General features: G+C 42.0%; 1 protein-coding gene across 3 annotated transcripts; it reads right to left on the minus strand.

Annotated features, from left to right (window-relative positions):
• Window positions 1–3873: 3873 nt before the first annotated feature.
• Window positions 3874–22350, minus strand: STX2 (syntaxin 2). 3 transcript variants are annotated; one of them, XM_025165696.2, is made up of 11 exons: window positions 22141–22350; window positions 17199–17273; window positions 15678–15777; window positions 12916–12990; window positions 11638–11711; window positions 10499–10607; window positions 10286–10359; window positions 9960–10097; window positions 7130–7240; window positions 6761–6887; window positions 3880–6186 (listed from the first exon to the last, which is right to left on the minus strand). In XM_025165696.2, the coding sequence occupies exons 1-10, from the start codon at window positions 22168–22170 to the stop codon at window positions 6804–6806; spliced, it is 870 nt and encodes a 289-aa protein (XP_025021464.2). In that variant the 5' UTR covers window positions 22171–22350; the 3' UTR covers window positions 3880–6186; window positions 6761–6803. The 3 variants fall into 3 exon arrangements, with proteins under 3 accessions (XP_087991425.1, XP_025021464.2, XP_087991426.1); XM_088135299.1 differs by having other exon boundaries at window positions 3874–6887; XM_088135300.1 differs by lacking the exon at window positions 6761–6887 and having other exon boundaries at window positions 3886–6186.
• Between the last annotated feature and the right edge of the window lie 410 nt (window positions 22351–22760).

The raw sequence follows: 22760 nt of genomic DNA on the forward strand, positions 1-22760 counted from the left end.
GAAATTTTAAAAAAAGGAGGGGGGCAGGTGGGCCAGGAGGCTGGGAAGGGCTAGTCGGATGAAAGTTCAGCTCTCCTCCCTGCCGGGGCTAGCCCAGGACAGCTTCAACAGGTCGGGGCAAACCTATCAGGAAACCTAGCGGAGGGCCTGGAATGAGAAGCTTACAAGGATAAGGGGACAGGTTGGCCCCTGCCTAAATCTTCCTTTTAAAACCTCCCTGTCAGCTGGAGATGCCTCTACATTCCCAATCCAGAAGGGTATGACGTGGGGATTAGCTGGATGGTCCTTCTCGGCCCCCACCCCCTTCGACCAAAGACGGCTGCCGTCCACTTGCATCCCCAATTTGCAACTTCTCGCTGGGTGATCAGGCAGCTGCCTAGCAACTGGGAGAAGGAGGAGGATGAAAGGAGAGACCTCTTTATGTGCTAAAGGAAAAGGAACTCCTGAATCCTCTTGGAGATGGAAGCCAAACCTTTCAGCCCTTGGGGGGGAAAAAGAAATAAATGATGGGAACACCGCCGTCTCAGCCAAAGTGAGATCTGATGTGTTTGGGTTGGGCAAGGTGAGATGAATGGGAGATGGGTGGATTTAAAAGAAAATGGTTTCAGATCTCTTCTTGTATTCACGCCAAGAGGTAATGATAAACGTAAGAGCCTGGCTCGTTATTTCAAGCAAATGACTTTTCTACGGCCCAGATTCTTGCATGCCTTTTGCAAATGACGTTCTTCAACGGAAGGGGCAACGGAAGGTAGCTTTCAAAGCCTACTGCCCAGCACACCTTGCTTGTCCATAAAATGGATGCAGATGCCCCAATAGATAGGATAGACCAGTGTTTCTCAACCTTGGTGCCTTTAAGATGGGTGGACTTCAACTCCCAGAATTCTGGGAGTTGAAGTCCATCCATCCTAAAGGTGCCAAGGTTGAGAAACATGGGGATAGACAGCCATAAGAGTTCTCAGCTGTAGCTCCACCAGACCTTTCTGCAAGGTCAGAATATTCCTTCCAATAGGAAACTTACTCCTGCTATCATTAAACTACTTATATCCTGAGTCAGACTGTTCATCTACAGGACACATTAGGAGCCACCTCTTACTAGGACACAGAAGGGAGATATTTGAAAATACCACCAAGATAACCCAAGGTGGTAGGCTGATCATTTTAGGCCAGTGGACAGATCTGGAATCTAGAAGAATGCGATGCAATTTTCTACCAACTCTTACTGCTTTTTCTTTCTTTTTTTCATGCCAGGTTGGCAGAGTTTGAGGAAAATCTCTGAGCAGCACCAGCTTGGGTCTTTCCTTTTCTAAGAAGGCCCATAGGGCCGGGTGGGAACCAGAAGCATTCTTGGAAATAAAGGCAATGCTAGAGGTTCTGGCTTTGATTTGCTCCTCCTGTCGTAATTTTATAACTCAACATGAATCTTTCTTTCTGGGTTGTCACTCAGCCATTATGGGCTGAATGTTACATTACAGTTTCAATTTACGAGGGGGCTTCTCACAATTATTTTCCCTGGTCTTCTGGAATGGTGAGTGATCTCATGCTACTGGATTATACTTCATGGACAAAACCCAGCAGTGTTATAGAAGTGGATCTTCTTGCAGGCTTGTTTGATTTCTCAGTTCAACTGACAGCTCTCCCATGCCTTGGTGACTTTTCTTCCAATTCTTAAACAGGCCCAAAATAAAAAGAACTTTTTTAAGGAGCTCTGGAAGCTGAACAGGACATTTCTGAAATCAGGGGGGTATACCTCTGAACTAGGATCTAGCAGCTGATAAAAGAACCTGTTTGGGTGCATATCAGTAATGATTAAAACAGTAAAATGGCTTCTAAACATTCACAGATTTTCAGTTTAAAAAGATGGCAGTCCCTCTGGGTATCATTATTTATCCCTGGCACATCCAAGCTGATTCCAAAGGCTCTCCACTTGGATCTCTAGGACCTAGAAGCACAAGAAAGCCAAACATGGACATCTTGAGATTCCCCATCAATGGGGCCTGTTTTCTTCTTCAGCCGAGATTTTTGGGTCATTATTTTTCATATCTGAGTGAGTTGTTGTTGAAGACTTGCTGCTAATTTTTCAGTTACTTAAGCATTCTGATACCCACAGAAAGCACCAGACTGGAAGATGCTGAGTTAATCCAAAATTCTTCCTTGCCCAAATGCAGAACCTTTTGCGAAAGGCATTAGAATGGTCTGTTTCTGCAACTGACACTGGAGCCAGGATCCTAGATGTCACCAACTTGACCAATGATGAGACATGTTGAGTCTTCAGCAACACCTGGAGGAAACGGTTCCCACCTCCCTCTTTGCCAAGTGAATGAGAAGGCACCCCTTTTCAGACACATTACATCCTCCAGTGGATCTATGGGGTGTTGCAGTTAGGCCCAACTGGAGAGACAAAGGTCCAGATATTCATTGCAGCCATCAAGCTAACTTGGGTGATCTTGAGGCCATCAGCATCTCAGATAGAACTGGTGGAGTAAAAGCAGGGAGACAACAATATCTGGTCAAAATGTTGGCATTCCTCCCAAGTTAGGGATAGGGGTAGCTATCAAAATGAATAAAGGCCCACAGTACATGGCAGCTCCTGGTTAAACCTTGGCTGGTCCAAAAAAGCTAAGCTGGAGCGGGCCCACTTAATCTGCAGATGGGAGACTGCCGTAAAACCCCATGGATGTCTGATAGTCATCAAGGTTTGGGGGGGGGGGTGGTGGTGGTGGTGGGGAACCTTTCCTGCGAAAGACAACGGCCAATCAACTCATTGCTAGTGCTAAGGAGACTACATGGATGTGTCTTTGACGCAAGGAAAAAGAGTCCAGGTGCCCTCTACTGTCAAATCACAATCTGTGCAGCTGACAAAGTCCTTCCAACCTGAAAAAAAAAAGGGGGGGGGGAGGAGTGATAAAACTCACTCAGAAAGAAGCTAGGAAGAATTTCAAGGCAAAAACTTGAACATTATTAAATGGAAGGGCCAAAATATATATATATATCTTCCAGTTTCTACCTTCTCAGGCCTCGGAGTAACTTGGAAACAAGTGAATCTAGTAATTCTGATGGAGCTGTTCAGAAGGTGTCCTTCTGAAGACCAAAGAACACAGGCTGCTCAGATTTCCTGTTATAATTACAGCTCCTTGGGTATCCAGATATCAGGGTTAAACCCTGAGTGCACCATACGTGTTTCTCTTGTTTATTGAGTTGAACGTGTACGCTTTATGTCTGTATTTTATTTCACTGCTCTAATGGCATGAGCTGACTTGTTTGCTCCAGCCATATGTACAAAGAGAAATAAAGGAGACACCTACTTCAACACAAGATGAGGGGCTGCAGGACCATGAACTTATGAACTTGGCTAGGTTCTTCTTAAGATATCACTACTTTTAGAGACGAGGGATTATTAGACAAGATCCTGAACCACTCCCACGCTGTAGAACTCATTCATTAGGATTCTTCTAGTCCACTTTTAGAAAGGGCTTTACAACACAGCTCTTAATCTGGGCTATTTAGAACTGTTTTGTTTAAAACAATAACTTCTTTGTTTATTGAGTTGAACGTGTACGCTTTATTTATGTCTGTATTTTATTTCATTGCTCTAATGGCATGAGCTGTCTTGAACGTTCTTGACGGTTGACAAGAGAGAGAAATCAAATGAGTGAAATAAAACGGGAGGGGCCTGCTTGGAGAAAGTTGTACTTCCAGCAAATGCAACTTCCATTTTCTCATTTCTTTCCAGAATTCCAAAACTGTATAGACTATCCTTAGGTTCATGCTATTATATGTCTAGTGCCAAGCTGTCCCATTTTAAAACCTTCAAGAATTTACGCACATCAGAAGGTAGACGGATATTTCAAAATGCCACTTCCTAAAATTAGTGCTGAGGTCACGAAATGCATACAAAATACGTCTTCAATATATGTAAACAAACTGTAAGTTCCAGGAAACGGATTAGTTGCAAGGTAAAATAAACCTGTAATTATTCTTTAATTAAAACACAGAAATAAGCATTTCAAAGCATGTTTTGTTAAAAAACAAGAAAGGCACCTATCACAATTTATTTCACTTTCAGCATAAATATCTACATATATATTTTAACAATAAGAAAGCAAATCCCCGTTACATATACATATATTTACAGAAATAATACCATACAAAAAAACAAAACAGTAAAGCCAGATTAAGATACAACTTGTTTCAGTTGCCTCTGAATTGTTTAAAAATTCTTAACAGCTGGACATTTCGGCCCCAGATCTAGAGGAAAATATGTAACCAACACCCCATTAAAACCCGTGGGACTTCAGTGCAACCTTTAAACAGAGGCCTTTGCAAACCCTGTCATCTTTTGGAGTCACATCTTCCAACAAAATCAGTGTTTTATTCAAGATAAAAGTATTAGAAAGGAAATTACAAAGACATTTATTCCTAATTATTCCTCAGCTTGTTGGCAACAAGGAAGCAAGAATTTAATGTGCTGGAGCCAACACTAATGCAATCCCAACATTTACTCTGTTAGTAGGTAGCCCTCCCCTCCGTATTCCAGCTTGGATGAGTCCAGAAATAAAATCCAAGCTCAACTCAAGCTAAACTCAAGAAGGCATGGGTATCTTTGTTCTCCATTATTAGACTTCTGTGCGCAACCTGCAGAATTGCTTTGAGGCACTTGCTCTGCTAAATGTATGGGGAGTTGCACAAGAACCTTTGCAAAGTCACAGGGGCCGAGTCACCCAAGAGAACCTGTTTCACACAAACTAGTCTCTTCAACTGAAGGGGTTCAAAGATGCAGACAGAGGTCATTCCCATAGTAGGTGTGCGCTGCAGAGCAAAGGTAGCTTGAAATCAGGTGCAAACGCCCCCCTCCCACCCATCTCAACGGGGCCATGCTGTTTGAGGGTTTTGAAACAAAAATCTGAACAGACTGAAATAGACACACACAAAACAAAATAGCTTAGTAAACTTCACAGTGTATCTTTAGGACAAGAAAGGCTTGGTTCATGCATTACACTAAAGCTGGATTTAGTGTTAGTTTTGCACGGCAGCAGGAAGATGGCTGAGAATTAGGACCCCACGTTCTTTCTTCGTCCTCTACCTGTCTGGCTCATAAGAATCAAGTCAAGGTTAATTTCATTTTGAAGGGCAACTGGTTTATTGCGAACTTCAGTTGACAGGGGATGGTTTAAAACTAACTTTGGTCAGTTCAAAACATGTCAATGTCAAGTATGGGTTGATTGGCTAGCTGGTTTAACTGACCAGAGTCTGCTTTAAACTAGGATCTCTGGCTCAAGTGTAATGCCAAGCCACTTTCGGTATAAAAGGGAAGAAAATCTGGGAGAAAATTTTGCTCAGCCAGAGGACAGATGAGTATGAGGACTGAATTCTAGCCCTGGTTTGCTCCAGCTTTATGTGTGAACCAGATCAGTGTTTTACAACAAGTAAACTAACATTATTGAACAACAGTGCTGATATTTTTCAAAAATAATTCAGGGATTCACTGCTAAAAAAAGGAGGCACTTAAGATTTCCACCCGTTGCCTTGAAGCTATTAAAATGTTAAAACATTGTGTTTACCAATATTATGTGGTTTTAAGTTGATTTAAAATACATTAAAACTGGAGACAAGAGAAAGCAATTGTACGCCTCAACCTTAATCACATTTACTTAAAGATAAATTCAGTTATTATCATGGAACATACCTCTAAAACATAGCATTTAGGACTACCGTCAACTGCAAATATGGCTGCTTTAATTTCAAACAAGACCGTTAGGTGAGCTGAAGACAAACTGCAGAAACCGTTTCTGGGTAACGAATCTACTCATTTCTGACCGGTAACACTGATGTACTGGAAGTTACAACTCATCATATATAGGTGTGCATGTATGTAAATTAAAGCAGCCTTTAAAGTGAGTTCATATCAGAGGCTTTCCAGCTTCTTTCACATTTGGTTCAGATCTGCAGATATCCAAGCATTAGAGTCCTACAAGCTCTTAACAGCTACTGACTTTCCCATCTCTGAAAAAAGAAAACCGGGTTATGGCAAAAGAAGGCATCTTGATGAGAACTTGGTTTCCCTGCGTAAGTGTTTCGGGAGATTCTCAACCTCCGAATATAGGCTGGTGGCTATGAGAAGTGCGCTGCTAGGATAATTCCAAGGATTACAATCAAGACAGTTACACAGATTAGCATGAACATCAGTTTCTGCAAAGAGAGGGGAAACTACGATTAGCTCATCCCCAAATAGGTATACATAGATGTAAAAAAAACGAAGAGGTGAGGAGTGACCTTGGGCCTCTTAATCATAACCATACAAAGTGTAGCAATTTCACCCATGGGCAAGGAGAACGGGGAAGCTGAATGATCTGAAGAATCATCTCCTCCGAGCAAAGATCCGCTAAAATCTAATATGTGTGGATCAGGAGGGATTACAGACTGTGATCTTAATCCTCAATCTCCCTTCATCCCCATCCTCTTCTAAACTGATGAAGAACTCTCTGTAAAAGCCAAATGTCCATATTCCTAGCCTCTCAAAAGGGGCCCAAGGAAAGCAGCGCCAACTCGTTGGTTTTTTTTACCCCGTGGAATATTTGAAGGCAAGAGAAAACACTTAGGGCAATTAGCCACTAGAGGTCTCGGTCCCCATGCAAAATCTGCTTTTTCGCTTTCAGACCTGCTGTGGCTGGGAACGCGAGTGCGCAACAGCGCTGCCGTGTTACATGGGCCCCTGTTCACGAAAAGGTTAATGGGCAAGGCCGGTTAGTTGATTAGTACTTACGGAGAGGTAGCAGGGAGAGATGCCCATGGACAGCATCTAAGCATCACGGCACCCCGACCGCCAAGCCAATTATTAGAGCGAGTACAACTAAGAGCACCAGCACAACAATGAGAATAATCCATTTTTTCTGCCAAAGGAAAGCAAGGCGCGTCTCTCAGTTTTGCAGAAGGTGGGTTAAGGGTTTGGGGTTCTGGACTTCAGGCAGGCAGGAGAGGAAGTCAGACGCAGCTGCTAGTCCTCAAACTGTCCTTCCTGGAGTGAGGTGGGAAGGGTGGGGGTGCTGGAAGGGCTGTTGCAAGACAACACAAATGCAACAACATTCAGAAATGGCTGATTGGGGAAGCCTGCTTAGCCGACAGGCAAACTTACTCTACGAGCTTTGCTTTGATATTTGATGGCCTTCCTCGTCTCTTCTTTCGCGTGCCCGACGTAGTCCACGGCGTTCATCACGTTCTTCTCAATACTGTTGACCATTTCGCCCTTCAGGTTAAAGCCAGACAACACACAACAACGACAACAATGACAAAAAGGGGTTGGCCATTAATGTCATCTTCTGGAGTCCTGTCAGCCACCAAGAATTGAGACTGAAACCCGTTCAAATCCGTCTAGGACGGGGATGATTACAGGAGCGTGACCGACTACGATGAAGGCATTCGCAGAAACGAAGATGAAAATGTTATGCGGGTTCTACTTATTTATTTAAATATTTTGAATTTCACTTAGATCCCAGGGAATCACATCAACAAGCAGGGAGGAAAAATAGTAAAAACTGGAAGCTTAATTACAAAGATGAAATTTACTTTGCAGACCTTGTTCAATACAGATATTCTAATAGGGGTGACTCAAAAAAATTCTATTTATATTATCTATCTACCGGAATCCAGCTATTAACCACAGCCCTGCCTGGCAATTATAATTTTAACCTGCTGTGAGGGCTAAAGTTTATGAGCTTTAAGCCAACAACAATCCAGAGAAAAGAGCAAGAAGCCAGCTCAGCTTGTATAAATAAAATTAATTTATTTCTCTCTTTGGAATACTAGATTGCTCCCTGGGGCAATCTGTCACTTGAGGAAAAGGTTCCCAGAAACATCTGTGCAATTAAGCCTCTCTGCTTTACTGCCCTGTGCATATCTGCAAACCCCCTTTTACATTTTCCTAGTTCTTTCTTCCTTTTCTGAAATCATCAAGGCAACACAATGTGTTTTTCTTTACTGCCTTCTTATATTATTCTTAAAATAAAAGGAAATGGCAAAAAAAAAAAGAGAAAGAAAGAAAGAAACCAGGAACTTTCTCTTTGCTTGTCTGAACAGATGATGTTCCTCAGACAAGCCAAACTTTGGATGTTGGATATTCACACCATATGCTAAGGAGGACAGAAACCATCTGGACTACAAACCTTGGATCAATCGGATGTTTGGCCATTACCAAATGGAAGAGATTCTAAGTTCTCAGATTCTCAACAAACTCGGCTCAGAAGTGAAACAGACTTCTAGCACAAAGGATTCTTGGGGGAAAAAACAGACGTTTGGTATCCTTAGGATGCGTCTCCTTCAGGAACTTGATCCACAGCATCTAAGACATGTGTTATATGGTGCAGAGACGTTGTCTACACCAGTGTTTCTCAACCTTGGCCACTTTAAGAAGGGTGGACTTCAGCTCCCAGAATTCTGGGAGTTGAAGCCCACCCATCTTAAAGTGGCCAAGGTTGAGAAACACTGGTCTACACAGATCCCCACCTGCTTGATGGGAATAGCAGCAGGAAAGTGAACCCCATTCAACCTATACGACTGAAATCTACTTCTATTAAAATGCCGGTATATGCCACTAATATGGTTTGATTAAGCAATTTGGTGAATGGCATGGGAAAGATGAGCGTATTCCAGAAGAAAGGTTACCCGCGTTGTTCTATCCATCAGCAGACATTATCAGCAGCAATAAACAGCAAAATGTTTAAAAAGCTCATTATAATGTTCACTTCTGCACTGTTTCCAAGAAACGAACTTAAATCGTTAGCTAATGCACTTCTTACGTGAACGTTCAGACCGAAGCGTGAAAGTGCGAAAAATAATTTCATCCTATGTGAAGGCACAGCTAACGATGAAGAACATTCAGAGGTGCATGTGATCATTCAGGTAATGTTTAAAGCAAAGCTTTCTGAGAAAAGAGAATGAAAAACTAATCTTAATACCCACATGATGGTTTTCCAAGAAATACGCCTGATACCACTGTAAAAAAATGCCGGATGCCAAGAGCACCACTGACAAATGTTTTTCAACTAGAACATACTATTTAAAATTTTCATTCTGATTTGCCCCCACCTAGTTCACCTGGGAGGAAAAGAAACCCATCGAAAGAAGAAAGGTGAGACTCGTTTTCCAGACTTTTAGTACTAATTGCAGAGATCTTCATGGAAAGGCTTCTAAAGTAGTTTCATAATAATAGCTCTCAGCATTCTACAAAGACTCACGTTCCCCAGAGAACTCCATTCAGTTACTTGACTTTTATACCTCTGACTACTGAATTCTCTTGGGCAGTTTACATTAAAAACATGAAATGGGCATTACGAAATAAACAGAATTAAAACCAAAATTAAAACCACCCCATAATTAACACCCTGTTGAAGAGCATGCCTTTTTCAAAAGCCAGCCAAGACGCTTTGGCAAAACTGGGAATGAACCAAACCAATCGCGCTGACTGTCATCAATTTCTAAGTGCCCCCACTTTTATCTTGATAAGCTACATATAATGGCTATTTTGCCTTCTCTCTGTGACAGAGAGAAGCACTCAACTGGGAACAAGTTCGATCGATCGATCGATGGAATCTTTTGCATCAATGTTTCACATGATCCCTAGCTAGACCTTTCCTTTCAGGTGTCTTAATATCGACACTCGATCCCTTCCTAAATGTTCTGAGCACATGGCGTGCAGGATTCAAGTCCTTACCCTGAAATTACCAGCTATTATTATTTCCTACTGAATTCAGAACAGGGAAGAGTGCCAAACCAGTCTGTCCTATTTTATATACCATCTCTGTAGCTACTAAGCAAGCGGATTGGTTTAGAACTGGGATTCCACCATCTTAGAAGGTCACTTCCTAGGTTGTGGGGCCAGCCCCGGCAAAGGTTATTATTCCAACGTTGTTCCACCTACAAAGCACCATCCATCTTATACAATGTGACCCTGTATTTAAACCACTCACCTGAACCTCAACAAGCATCGCCATGTCCATAAACATTTCATGCAGCTCCTGGATGCTTGATTCCAGTTTTATAATATCTTTATGACGTGACTCAATTTCATCGAGAGCCGCTCTGGTCATTTTGGTGTCCAAAATAATCTTTGCAAGGTAAGAGGAAGGAACAGATATTAAATAAATACACTTACTGCTATTTTTTTTTTTTAAGACAGAACAGAATTTGTAGACATTCAGATTTAAAGTTTAATTCGTTTCTACTGGACAACGCGTTGTGGTCTTTCAGACCCAAAAGATGTGAAAGCCACCAAATGAGGGTTTGAAATACGTACGTCAGAAGTGAAAATGGAAAGGTTGCCACTTTCCAACATGTCTTCCAGTTCCTCGTCGGTTGTGGTTTTTCCAGCTAGCGAAAAAACACAGAGATCATTTTCTTACAAGGCACATCATCGCCCTTTCTCTGGCATATATTTTTGCTGCAACGCATTTGTAAGATAGGGCAGATCCTGCAGAGTCAGGAAAAATGAGTAGGGAGGATCACTCACTTATTTCTAACTGCCGCCGTATCTGATCTTTTGTACGTTCCCGAAAGACGGTCTGGGTTCTGTTGTATGTTGTCATAACATCCACAAACTTCCGGGTCAACACCGAATGCTGGGGGGAGATGTCGAGGGAGTTTGCAAAAGTAATTCTGAGAATTCTTGTACATACTAAAGGCCTTTTTAGACATTACTAAAATGGACAGGCAGACACAGGGTTGCAAATGTTTACTGAAAGGAGAGGTATAACGCTTAGCCTCTGTCCCTTCACCCCAATCACATGCATATCTGTCCTATCCAGAAAACTGAGGATTACTTCAGTGCAACATATGAGGGACTATGAACAGCTATCAGCTATAGAACTGATATAATGGGAAGAAGGAATAACCTTGAGGAACAGGAGGAAGAGCCTCAACCAAGACAATGGTCAGACAAAAGAAAACTGAGTTTGGGGCAGAAATGTAATTTGAGAAAGTGCCTCAGACTTGACCCTCGCTAGTTCTCTTGTAGATTAAGGGAGGGAGGGAAGAAGCACATCCAGATCTGCAAAATTCTGTTATTATAACCTTATAATAAAAGTAGTATTAGCTTACATGTCTCTGGTTTCCATGTTTGGTCTACCTTGGAGGGCTGACATCTACAGAATCAGCCTAGGTAAGTGCAACATATCTCTGAACACCAGGCATTAGGACCAATGAAAGAAAACAGCAGCCACTCCAGGCTTTAGCCTTCCGCAAAACAACAATTAGGCCACTACTGGCAGTAAGAATGGCGGCCTATATCCAACAGAGCTTCTTGTTTAGTCAATTCAGCAATTCATTTCTTTGCTTTTTAACAAGGGCCTAGACACCCCTCTCTATGCCATGTTGGACACTGCAGAAGAGCAGGATGAAAACAAGAATGCCTTGCAGTGCTTTTCCTCGTGGCAAGATAAGCAAGTTCAAGATGCAGCCTGCAAATTCTCTTCTGGAGCACGCATACATCCTTCTCTTTGAAACCAGATCCAAACAAAATGCAAGCCATGAGTTTCCTTTCTTACTCCTGAGGAAGTTCTAAACATTTCCTCTTTCTTATGTTTCCCAATAACCATCAGATTGGGTGGTAGTTCGCCAAGACTGACTTAGAAATACATTTGCTACTTGTACCTGTGATTTTCGTATCCGGACATCTGCCGAAGTTCGACTAATATTCTCCTCTCGAGCTAAATTTTGTTCCATGGCTACGAAACAGACAAAACCATCTCAGAGGTAATAAGTCATTACCCCTCATTCCCAAATATAAAAAAGATTTTTTAAACTTCCTACAAAACAAATAAGTAAGAGGAGGCACACGGAACAAGAATTATTTCCAAATCCTTTACCAGAAGTAGCCATAGGAAGCCCCTGTATTTTCTTCCATTGCAGTCAAGAAAATATCTTCATGAGATATAAGATACAATGTTTTACATCTGTGTGTATGTTTGTTTTCCCCTAGTCTTGCAACTGTGTGTGTTTATGTAATGGTATGTGGAAAAGACCTTGGGAGAGAGGGTGAAGAGATGCTGCCAAGAGAATGGTCAGATAAGAGACAGCATAGCCCACAGCTGGATAATGGGCGAGACAAGAGGCTCAAAAGAGACTCTCCCTAGTTTCTAGGGCTGTAAAGGAGATGGGGGGGGGGAAGAATTGTACTTTCAGACTTACAAGATTGATGTTGGCCTCATGGGGTAAGCCACATAGGAATCACAGCCAGATGAGTTAATTCTACTTTATTGTAAAGCTACATTGACAGAATCTTGCAAGTATGAAAGTATATTTTTAAACTCAATCTTTCTTTGGCCTGCTTCTCCCCCAACACCAAATTTGGTCCCATTCTGTTCAGTTTTCAGAGAATTATCCTGCTAGTGGCCAGTTCCCAGAACCCCTTCCCATAATTCTTTTCCAACACATTAGATTAAATCTAAAAGCTAATGTCTCTGTAGAGAGCAGAACCTAGCCAACTTTCTTGGGCTTAGAAGAAAAGCAGGGTTGGTCCTGGTAAATAACTGGATGGGAGAGTGCCAGTGAATATCAAGGCTGAAGACTAGACTTCAAGTTTAAAAAAATCCAGAATACAACAATGATAAACAATTTCTATGCTGTTGCCAAGAAGGATGCCTATACGAAGTCACTAGGAGTCCAGACATACTTGAAAAAGACTTCTTTTTGAGGAAATGGTAAACTTATTCTCCAATGCTGGTCAATCAATTACATATAAATTAATTAGTACCACTGATAGTCTTGTATTAATCATGACAATTAAGCACATAGAGAACATGGTCAACAGGATAATCTATATATGACTGTAGCAAACATCTTTTTCTGGTTCCTTCATAAAAATTGCTATACAATGTATGCTTTATTGCTTAGGAGTTTTTATTTTACTCTCAGTTAAGGTATACTTACACTTCAATTTAGCACGGACTATATTTGCTGTTTTTCTGATTTCTTTGTTCAGTTCTTCGAGTTCTTCCTTCGTTTCTTTAACAAAAGGAGAAATGGGAACCCTGCTTAAGAGCTCTTTTTGATGAAGAATGCTTCCCAAACTCCATTGCAAATATTACGTGTGACATACACCTCCCACTGAAGATGCAGTGATGTTCCCACTAGAGGCTGCTGGAATTAGGGAATTTCTGAACTAGGATGGACAACACCATGTTCATGAGTCAAGAGCATGTCACCCAAGCTTTTAGCAGACTGTTTTCCATGGGTGAAGAACAAATGATGAAGCCACCTAGTAAAAGGCACCCAAATTTTGTTCCATATTTCAGATTCAGTACTGATCTCTTTTTCCTTCTACTACTGAAGGAAAAAGGGTCCAAAGCACTACAGTTCAAAAGAGTTATCCATGTTGCACCCTGATCAACAAATTAACATTGGAGGCTGTCTCTGTAAACTGCCTGAACCCCTACATGGATTTCAGGGTCTTTTCTTAGTCTTCTGGAACTCTTGACACCAATGCAAAAAAATCACCGAAAGGATCCCCACCCACCAGCTATTGCAACACAGGAGAACTTGCTTCCTTTTTCCTGTTCAAAACAATTTGGCTTTATCTCCCAGTACTCTTCAGTAGAGTTCATGGGATACGTACTTTTGCCTCCAGCCACTTACCACAAGAGTTTATGGGTAAGCATATATATCTCCTTCAAGGTTAAGGTTACACCTCCTGAAGAAGCATCTTAATTTCTTTCCTCTTGGAGTAATATTCCCAATATTGTAGATCCCTCTGCTGAGCCCCTAATGAATCCAGGAGCACAGAGTCCTAGTGATGACTTTCCTCTCTGCTTCTTAGGGTGATTCTTATCACCTTAAAAATCTATGAGTAGAGAATACCTGAAGTTGTAATCCCTGGACAGCACTTAAAAATGTTAAAGTGCTTTATATGCCGTTGCGGAATCAAAACGCAGGACTCCAATGCAAAATAATCAAGGCTTTACTGTAGGGTTCATTAGACAGTGAGCACTGGAGGGGACCCACCAAGGGTTAGGGGGAGACACCCCCCTGCAGGCAAAATGGATACCCTGATATTTATACATTTCTACGAGAAGGAGAAGGAAAAAGAATGCATACACATAGACATTCATATGATGTTACAGGCATATATCAGTAAGCAACAGAGCTCAAGTTATTTTCTGCCCCCTCTTCTTCTCTCATCCTCCTTCGAGACAGATACCTTGTGTATTTGCCTCTTCTTGCCTACTATCTTCAAGGAAAACAATAGCCTTACTAAGAGGAAGTAACAAGTTAGTTCAAGGTGCCAAATGCCAGGAAGAACTGCGAGACAGATGCCTTGTGCAATGGGATGTTCGTGATGAGGCTTTGAGATGAGGCTTTTTACAATCACCCCAGTTCTCACCAGCTGGATAAATTCTTTACAACCAGCCAGCCGCAAGGGTGCTGCGCATTCCTTTATATTTCAATTTTATTAAGGCGATTCCATTCATCTCAGGCCTCTAAAAACTTCCTTCCTTCACCCAAAGATGTATTTTCCTCGTACGATAATGATCGTTCCAGCTGATTGTACAAGAGAACAGCAGCAACGCACTTACACTTCAAAGAACCACAAACATCCATTTGAACGCTGAAGCTGTTTTTTTGTTTTTGTTTTTTTTTAAATAAAACTATGTTTGTCCCTTTGCAACCCCCAGTCAAACAGCCGTACCATGCACGGCTTGCATGACTCTGGAGACTGCTGCATACCGTATTTAGCTCATTCTATACATGAATCTAAGAGCAGAGAGCTAAAATTAACTCAAATTACAACTGCTAGAGTAAACAAGTAGATTTTTAAAGGCTTGAGTTAGTGGTATTCAGTCCTGTTATACAAGGTTCTAATTCCTTCCCCAGTGAGAAAGGATATTTTCTTGGAAGACTTACTGATTTCAGTGGAACACGATTCTTCCATTGCAAACCTGAAGTCTTTGAGTGCTCTAGGGTAGAAATAGTTCACCATTTTGATTTTTTTGATTGAGTCCTTGGCCATATAGAGTGAGCTTATCAGGAAGTCAAAAAGTATGTAGTGAAACCTCAATTTAATAGGTCAATTAGGGCAGGGTTCCTCAACCTTGGCGACTTTAAGATGAGTGGACTTCAACTCCCAGAATTCCCCAGCCAGCCATGCTGGCTGGGGAATTCTGGGAGTTGTAGTCCACACATCTTCAAGTCGCCAAGGTTGAGCAACCCTGAATTAGGGGAGTGGGTGTTGTCTATTCCCAATTGTCTGTTGAATTGGACAATATGTTATCCACAGTAAACTCGTGGTGCAAATGACATAAAATGACGTAAACACAACACAAATTTCATCCGTTGCATCTGAAGCCCGTTGCATCATGATCTGCTAAATAGTGGTTTTGCTGCTTTTCAAACAATTTTTTGCAGTGATTTTTCCCCAGGGTGGTATCCTTCAGATGCTCTACGCCAAGATATGAATATTGTACAACTGGTCAGTTCATAGGAGAGAGTTAGGAACTGACAACAAGAAATAAACAGACTATAAAACCAATAGAATTGGGTCCTAGCAATTGGCTACAGTAAAATTATGGCATTATAAATTGTGTTGAATTTTTTTTTTTAAAGAGATGCTCTAAAGACGCTAGCAGCCACCCACTGTGACTTTTCCATGCAACTTCGGCCACCATACTTAAAAGTCGCAGAGATGAAAAACTTACTGTCTTTTGGATGTGTGGCAGAGAGGATAACACTGTGCTTCTTCCTCACTTCTTCCACAACATCTGAGATTTTGGAGATATACTTTCTAACTTCCTCGACCTTCGGGGGAGGAGAAAAAGCATCAATGGGGGTGTGTGTGTTAAATCATTGATTATTAGTTCTCTAGAGAATGGGTGGTATCCAAGCAGAGTAAATCAATAAACAATAAACAAGATTCTGGACTGAGGTGAAGACACTTTTGCTTCCAACCCTAGCAATGTTATATCCGTGTGCAAATCTAACATTTTTCTTTGCCCATATTTACAGATCTTTCTAAAAGAACTGGTGCATTCCCTCTGTTGTGAGTATTACCGAGGCTGAAGTCTAACACAAGTTTCAGAGCTTGCACAACATGACCAACGAACAAAGGCAAGGATGGGGTAGACAGCTAGGGAACAAAGAACCTGCACCCAGATTTCCCAAGTAGAGCTGTTAGAAGGTTGGGGCATGTAGACATTTTTATATATTAAGACATTTAGATGTTTAAACATTTATCTTTATATATTGTATAATATGAAATAAAAGCAGGCCTAGCAAAATGCCAATATTCCCTTTCCTGTATGTATGGTTGACTGTACTTTAGATTATCAAAAGGTTGCATTCTTGAGGATGAGACCTTTAACACTTTTCAAAATCTCAAGGATGTGTTAATTGCTGACATGGTTTGCCTCTTCCTGACTGAAAAGGCGGCAACTCATGTAAGCAGATAAACTGTCTTGACCTGATAGTCTCTTCTTGTTCAGATGACCCCTCACAAAGAAAGATAAGCGGTCCTGACCTTGTTTCTTAGGGATGTATGTTTACATATGGCTGTTAACACTCAAGGTGATAGAAATTAGTTTACATACAGAAAGGAAGAACCTTATTTGGCATCAGAGAAAGGGGTCCTGGGTAAGGGGAGGAGTATGGATCAAGGTAACTGGCTTTGATTGGATCAGGAAGTCATGACATCTTAACGTGGGTTTGAATGTAACAGAAGGTATATAAGGTACTGTGGGGAGGGGGCCCAGCGCGGCTGCCCACCTAACTGCCTGCTGTCATTGCTTCTGCACTTGGGTGAAGAATAAATCTCCTAACTTCATGCAATTCGTCAGTGTCTTTACTCCCGGCTCAGAAACGGACTTGGTAAGATAACTTTTTCTTCCAACAGAGCTGTGCTCCAGAACAGCTTCTTCGAGAAGATAAACATTGGGGGCGGTCCCTAAAGCATGGAAGGGCATGTGTGACCCTTGTTTGGCATCAACCAGGGATTACAAAACTCAGGGGAATCCTGCCGAACACATCTGAATTTAGCTTTTGCTGCTCGAGAGTCTGCAGTGCTATTAGTCTCAGGGCAATCCAAGACAATGCAGCTCTTTTTCTCATTTTCTTGGTAAAAGTGACCTGCTCTGAAAAGAGAAAAGCGTTTTTGAGGCCAAGTAGACCAGAAAAAGAACAGGCATTAAAATATTAGGAGAATTGCTTCTGGCATGGATTTTTACCTGTAGGAAAAAGTCTTCCATATAATGGTCACTTTCGACAACGACTGTTGCTTCTCCATCTTCATTTTGAGTACGCTACAATAATCAGAAAGATTTTGCCATGTGAATAATCCTTTTAAAATGTACAGTTGCTTCACAGCTTAATGGTTGTTGCTAGTAACACAAGCCACCATACTTAAGAACAGGAATACAACTCGACGGATGACCATTTTTCATTTTCATGAACAGCTTATTTCCTAATAAAATTATAATGGATGTCTTTTCCTGCTGTTAAAGGATTGATCACAAAAATCTCATTCATGATTTCACCTCCTCTGCATCCTCTCATTCTTATGACTCATAAGACAAAGGATAAGCTTTTCAAGTAGGAACAGACAGACAGCGGAAATGTTTGTGCACCGAGAACTTTCCTACGTAATCCTAGGAGAATATATTATGCTTTTTTCTCCAATTAATGAAACACTTCCTAGCTATTTAGCTAAAAGTTCAAGCTTACGCATGTCTGCTGAGCAGCAAAACTCACAAAAATCAATGGAATGCTTTCACAGTTACACACTTTGGGCTGCATTCAACACTCAAAATTTCACTATGAACAGGTCCCATAAGAGATGAGACCGCGCTGTTCTCCTTGAGGTCCAGAATGCTTTAGAAGAACATCAGTTACAAGAAAAGGTCCCTAACTCGCGTAACATAATCATAACCCCTTAAAAACCTGATTGCTGATAAACAATTCTTACAAAAAGTATTATTCCTGCCTACTTCCAAGAAAACATACATGGAAAATAAACATCTTGGGAACATTTCTTGAAACGATCCATCTCTCATGAAGACAAATTCCCTCTCCGTTAAAAGATCTCTCTTATATACTGTATCAGTCATTCACATATTATTCAAAACTGCAGAACTATTCAATCTCTCTGTGTGAAAGCTATACCAAACCATAAATTGTTGCCATGAGTTCCTGTATGACAGGTAGGCTATAAATCGAACAAACAAACAAATAGAAACATGCTATGATTTTTGAACGCACATACATTAAAGGGGGGGATCCAATCAATGTTTATTGACAAATGCCACCTATTGGCTTTGCTAGCAATGTATATGTGTGTGTGCATGTGGGGGAGCACACTTCCTAAAAATTCAGTGAGGCACAAGGATTTAAAGCCACACAGATTTCAAGCCATTTGTAATTTAAAGCAATACAGTCTGAAGAAAACACTCAAAATCTATTTTAACAAATAGCAAACTTGGTTTCCAGGGGAAACATCTCCAGATATTCCTTACTGCAACAGTAAACAAGGGACATGTGTGATTCAGAAAGGGTGTGCACACAAAACAGACACAATTTTAAGACTGATATAGGTGTTTGAATCCTGACTGCTCACTCCCTGTACTTAATCAGGTAACATTTTTGATAATGCTTTAAGAGTGTGATTTTTGTACAGCATTTGCAAACTAACTCCTCCTTTCTTAGCAGATTAAAGATTCTGGTATTTTCTTTTTTAAAAAGTCTTCATATTCTATTTAAAAAGTTGACTGCAGATGACAAATGAGCACTCACAAGATGCTAGAAGATTCTTTTGAATGATGAAGATGATTTCTTAAGAAATAAATTAATTCACTGGTCCCTCAGAAATGGAGCTCCCCACGGTCTTAGCCACAGCTCAATCCTAGTCTTGTCAGCAGAAATATTTGATCACAGAGACCAGGAACTGTACCTAGACCATAAGTGGCCCCTATAACCCTGTAGATGTTGCTGGCTAGAAGAAATAATAATTTAACACAACTGGGCGGAAACTAGGTCAAGGAAAGGCGATTTAATCCACAGCAAGTTCTCCCTTATTTCTCAGTGACCTTAGAAAGTGAATCTGGGGTTTAGTTTTGCTTTGTTTTAAAGGAAAATGCACTGCTCTCCCTTGGAGTCAAATAAAATACCATTTTTCTTGGGTTAAAGCTATTGGTGTTAAGCAAAAGGCTCCCAGTCTTAACACCTTCCTTTTCCCTTGAAGCTTCTTTGTTGCCTCAGGAAGAGATAAGAATGAGAGGAAGGAAAAACGTATCACAAGCACACAGACACACTCAAACATCCAATTGTGATGATACCAAAAAAAAAAAAAAAAGACAGGGGAATACTGATGGCATTGTTCCTGCAGATTACCTCGGACAGCAGAAAATGAAAGCAATTTCAATCTACATCCGTAACAGCTCCCGTGGAATAGCTAGACTTCAGCCGCCTAGCACGCATGAAAAGTTGAAATAATAATTTTTAAATCAGGATGGCCGCCTATCCTTCTCCTGGATATGCCACATTTTTGTAGAGAAGAATCTTTCTGGTTTCTGTTTTTTTTAAAAAACTGAGAAGCATTTCCGAATGCAAGTGTTTTGGGTAATCTTTTTTCATTCCCGCTTGGAAAAGGAAGCGGGGGAGAAATACACTTTTGCTCAACAGCTCTGGAAATGCAGAGGGGAGCTTCCTTTTATTTCTAGGAAAACTTAGTAAGATGATAAACTGTGGCTGGGCCAAACCTCTCCCATCCAGAAATTTATCTCAAAAAGACATTCGCTGGCAGGCCAAATCCTTCAATGATGATGTGAATTACTATGATTGTGAGCACTGAATTAATCACACGGGGCTGTTAATATCAGTGACATAACTAGAAGAACACTCCCACAAAAATGGGTGGCCCAGTCCTAAGGAATGCAACCAATTTCCATGACGGTGAGAGAAAAGGAGAGTTATGGACCATGGGGAATTCCTGCAAACATGTCTGTATCCTAGAGGCTACAGCGTGGTTGAAAATAAGTTAAATGAGATGAGATCATCACAGGATCTAGCCAAGCTTGGCCTGTTACTAACCCTCCACCCATCCTTTTAAACCCAGTCAGCTGTTTTTCTGTGATTACTACCCTGGTCAAAAAGCAAGTCTTCCTGACCTATACTTCCTGGGGTTTCTCATCCTCTTCCCTACTCCCTACCCCTGCATTTCCAGTTCAGACTATTCAACTGCTGCTCACAACGGCTGAAACTTAGTTCCAAGCTGGATTCTGCTCTTTGCATCAGTTTCATTCATTCATTCACACCAAACATGCCTTATATATGTCCACCGAAGGTACATCCATACACCCGCCACGAGTTGTCCCCTATCCAACTGTAACCTAACCAATAATAAAATTAACAGTTGGGGCAAACATACAGGTAGTCCCCAGTTTAAGGACGAGCTCCATTCCCAAGGCCTGTCCTTTAGTCAAATTTGTATGTAAATTGGGTTTTCTGAGCTTGGTCCTTGGGAACCCCAAGGACTCCACAGCTCAACCCTGAGCTACACATATTCGCCTCTACTGGATTTATATGTAAGCCGGAACATATTATTGTACAATACTGAATAAGGAGTATTGTGTAATTAACACAAACCATTGTGTATTTAACTCGAATTTTGCTACAATAGGCTCGTTCTTAACTATGGGTCGTCGTTAAACTGGGCATTCTTAACCCAGGGACTACCTGTACTTAAATTAACTCAGAAATTACTTCTCAGCAAAGAAACCTAAGGTCCAGCTGCAACAGAAATACCTGAATATGTCTAACTGATTCCACTTAACACAAATGTGTGAGTAAAGCCATCATGAAAGAAAAGAATCAGTGCAGTCCTTCATTTTAAGCGTGTCTTCATAAGTCATAGTTTAAGAGGTCTTGAGGGAATCAATCTCACTTCAATTAATGGGAATCACTTTTGAGGCGATGGGCAGAAGCGCGCTCTTGACAGCTGAGTTAGAAATGTCGCTGCATCGCATATAGAGGCATGCCTTCAAATGCATGCATAAAGGTACAATATATACATGCCTCTATATGGTAAGTCCATCTTCAAATGTACGTAAATATTCTTTTAAAGGCACAATCTGCCCTTCCCTTCATGAGAACCCAAAGCAGCTCTCGGAATCGAAATAGCAATTAAAATCGTCATCAGCAATACAGAGATATTAAATGCATGCACAAAGATTTGCACCCTATTTATGTAAGATGCTTTCTTTAAAGTAACATGCACACATTTGTGGCCAACACTTTCCCAAATGCTCTCATTTCCGACGTTTTAAAACTCGTTAATTTTTGGTCTATCCGTCTAATACAGCTAACAGGGACCAAGCAGGCTTTAAGTGTTTTTGTTCTGAGTTGTTTGTTCATCTTATTATTCGATTCTTTGTATCTTCACTGGGAGTAGCAAAACGGAATGCAGTGTTTTCAAAACAGCCACACGCCAGGCAAACTTTTCGCTGACATGCCCGGTTACACAAAATACTCACATTGTTTTAGGGGACTTTGTTTTGCTCCTCGTTAAAAAGACAAACCAACCAACCTCTTCCATTATGAGCAGAAAACCGTGCTTTAAAAAAAAAAAATGCAAACACTTCAGGCATAAAACTTAGGCTCTCTTTAGGAAAAGAGTTAACCAGAGGGGAGGGCAATTGCCAAGCTCAAGCTGTGCCCTTGCCCTATGCCCAGAGGAAAGGCACCGCCAGCGACATTCCCCAACCTGGGGATTAGACTGCTTGCTTTCGCCGAGCGATTCTTTTTACCCCGGGCTGCTCTGAGCTGGCGGCCGTACGGGGGACGAACGTCTCTGGGGAGGTAAATAAAAATCCAGAAGGCTTCAGGGGCACAAAACACACGCCTGGACTAGATAAAGGCGATGGGAGTTGGAGTCGTACAAAGCGGCTCTCCTACTGAAGGCGTGCGACTACCATCCCCATCGTCCTGTCGCCTCCAACCCCTGGGCGCCGTCGCCCATCCCCTCTGCAAGGGGCGCCAGGTTGCAGGAGGAGGCACGGCAGCGCCGCTGCGGACCGGGGATGCTGCGGCGCATCCGTCAGCTGGCCTCTCCCCACCCGGGGGGGCTGTTCCTGCCCAGCAGCCACCCTCCCTCCGCCGCCGCCTCCTTTCCCTCACCGATGCCAGCTCAGCCAGACGGTCTCTCATGCTGGCGGGACCCCTCCAGCCGGTTCTCCCCGGGCGTTTCTCCCGCTCCTCGTCCACCGCAGGCGACTCCCTGCTCTGGGAGTCTCCAGACGCGGCTCCGCGCCGCCGCCGCCACCGCCTCCCCGCTCGCCGATGCCAGGGCAACCACTGCCCGACCGCCGCCAACTGCGCAGGCGCAAGCGTCGCCTCCCGTTATAAAGCCGAAGAGCCGAGCGGGCAGAGGACCGAGGGAGGGGGTGTGGCCGCTTACGAAGGAAGGGCGGGGCTATGCAAATATAGCATCTACTCGAGGCGAAGAGGGCGGGACGAGCGAGTTCGTGTTAAGGATCCTTCGCGGAATATTACAGAGATGCTTTTTTGGACCAGGGAAGGGGGTGTGGCCGCATACAAAGGAAGGGAGGAGCTATGCAAATTTATCATCTAGTCCAGGCAAAGTGGGAGGGGGGGTGAGCTCAACCTTAAGATACTTGGCAGAATATTAGGGATGCTCTAGCAAAATTCCAGTGATTTGAGTTAAATGCATGATTTGAGTTAAATGCACAAGGGTTCGAGTTCATTGCACAATACTACTTATACGGTATTATACAATA

This window comes from Python bivittatus, unplaced genomic scaffold (genome assembly GCF_059951505.1).
Source record: "Python bivittatus isolate LINGU-HERP-01145 unplaced genomic scaffold, Pbiv_v1 ctg000100_np1212, whole genome shotgun sequence".
NCBI classification, from domain to species: Eukaryota; Metazoa; Chordata; class Lepidosauria; order Squamata; family Pythonidae; genus Python; species Python bivittatus.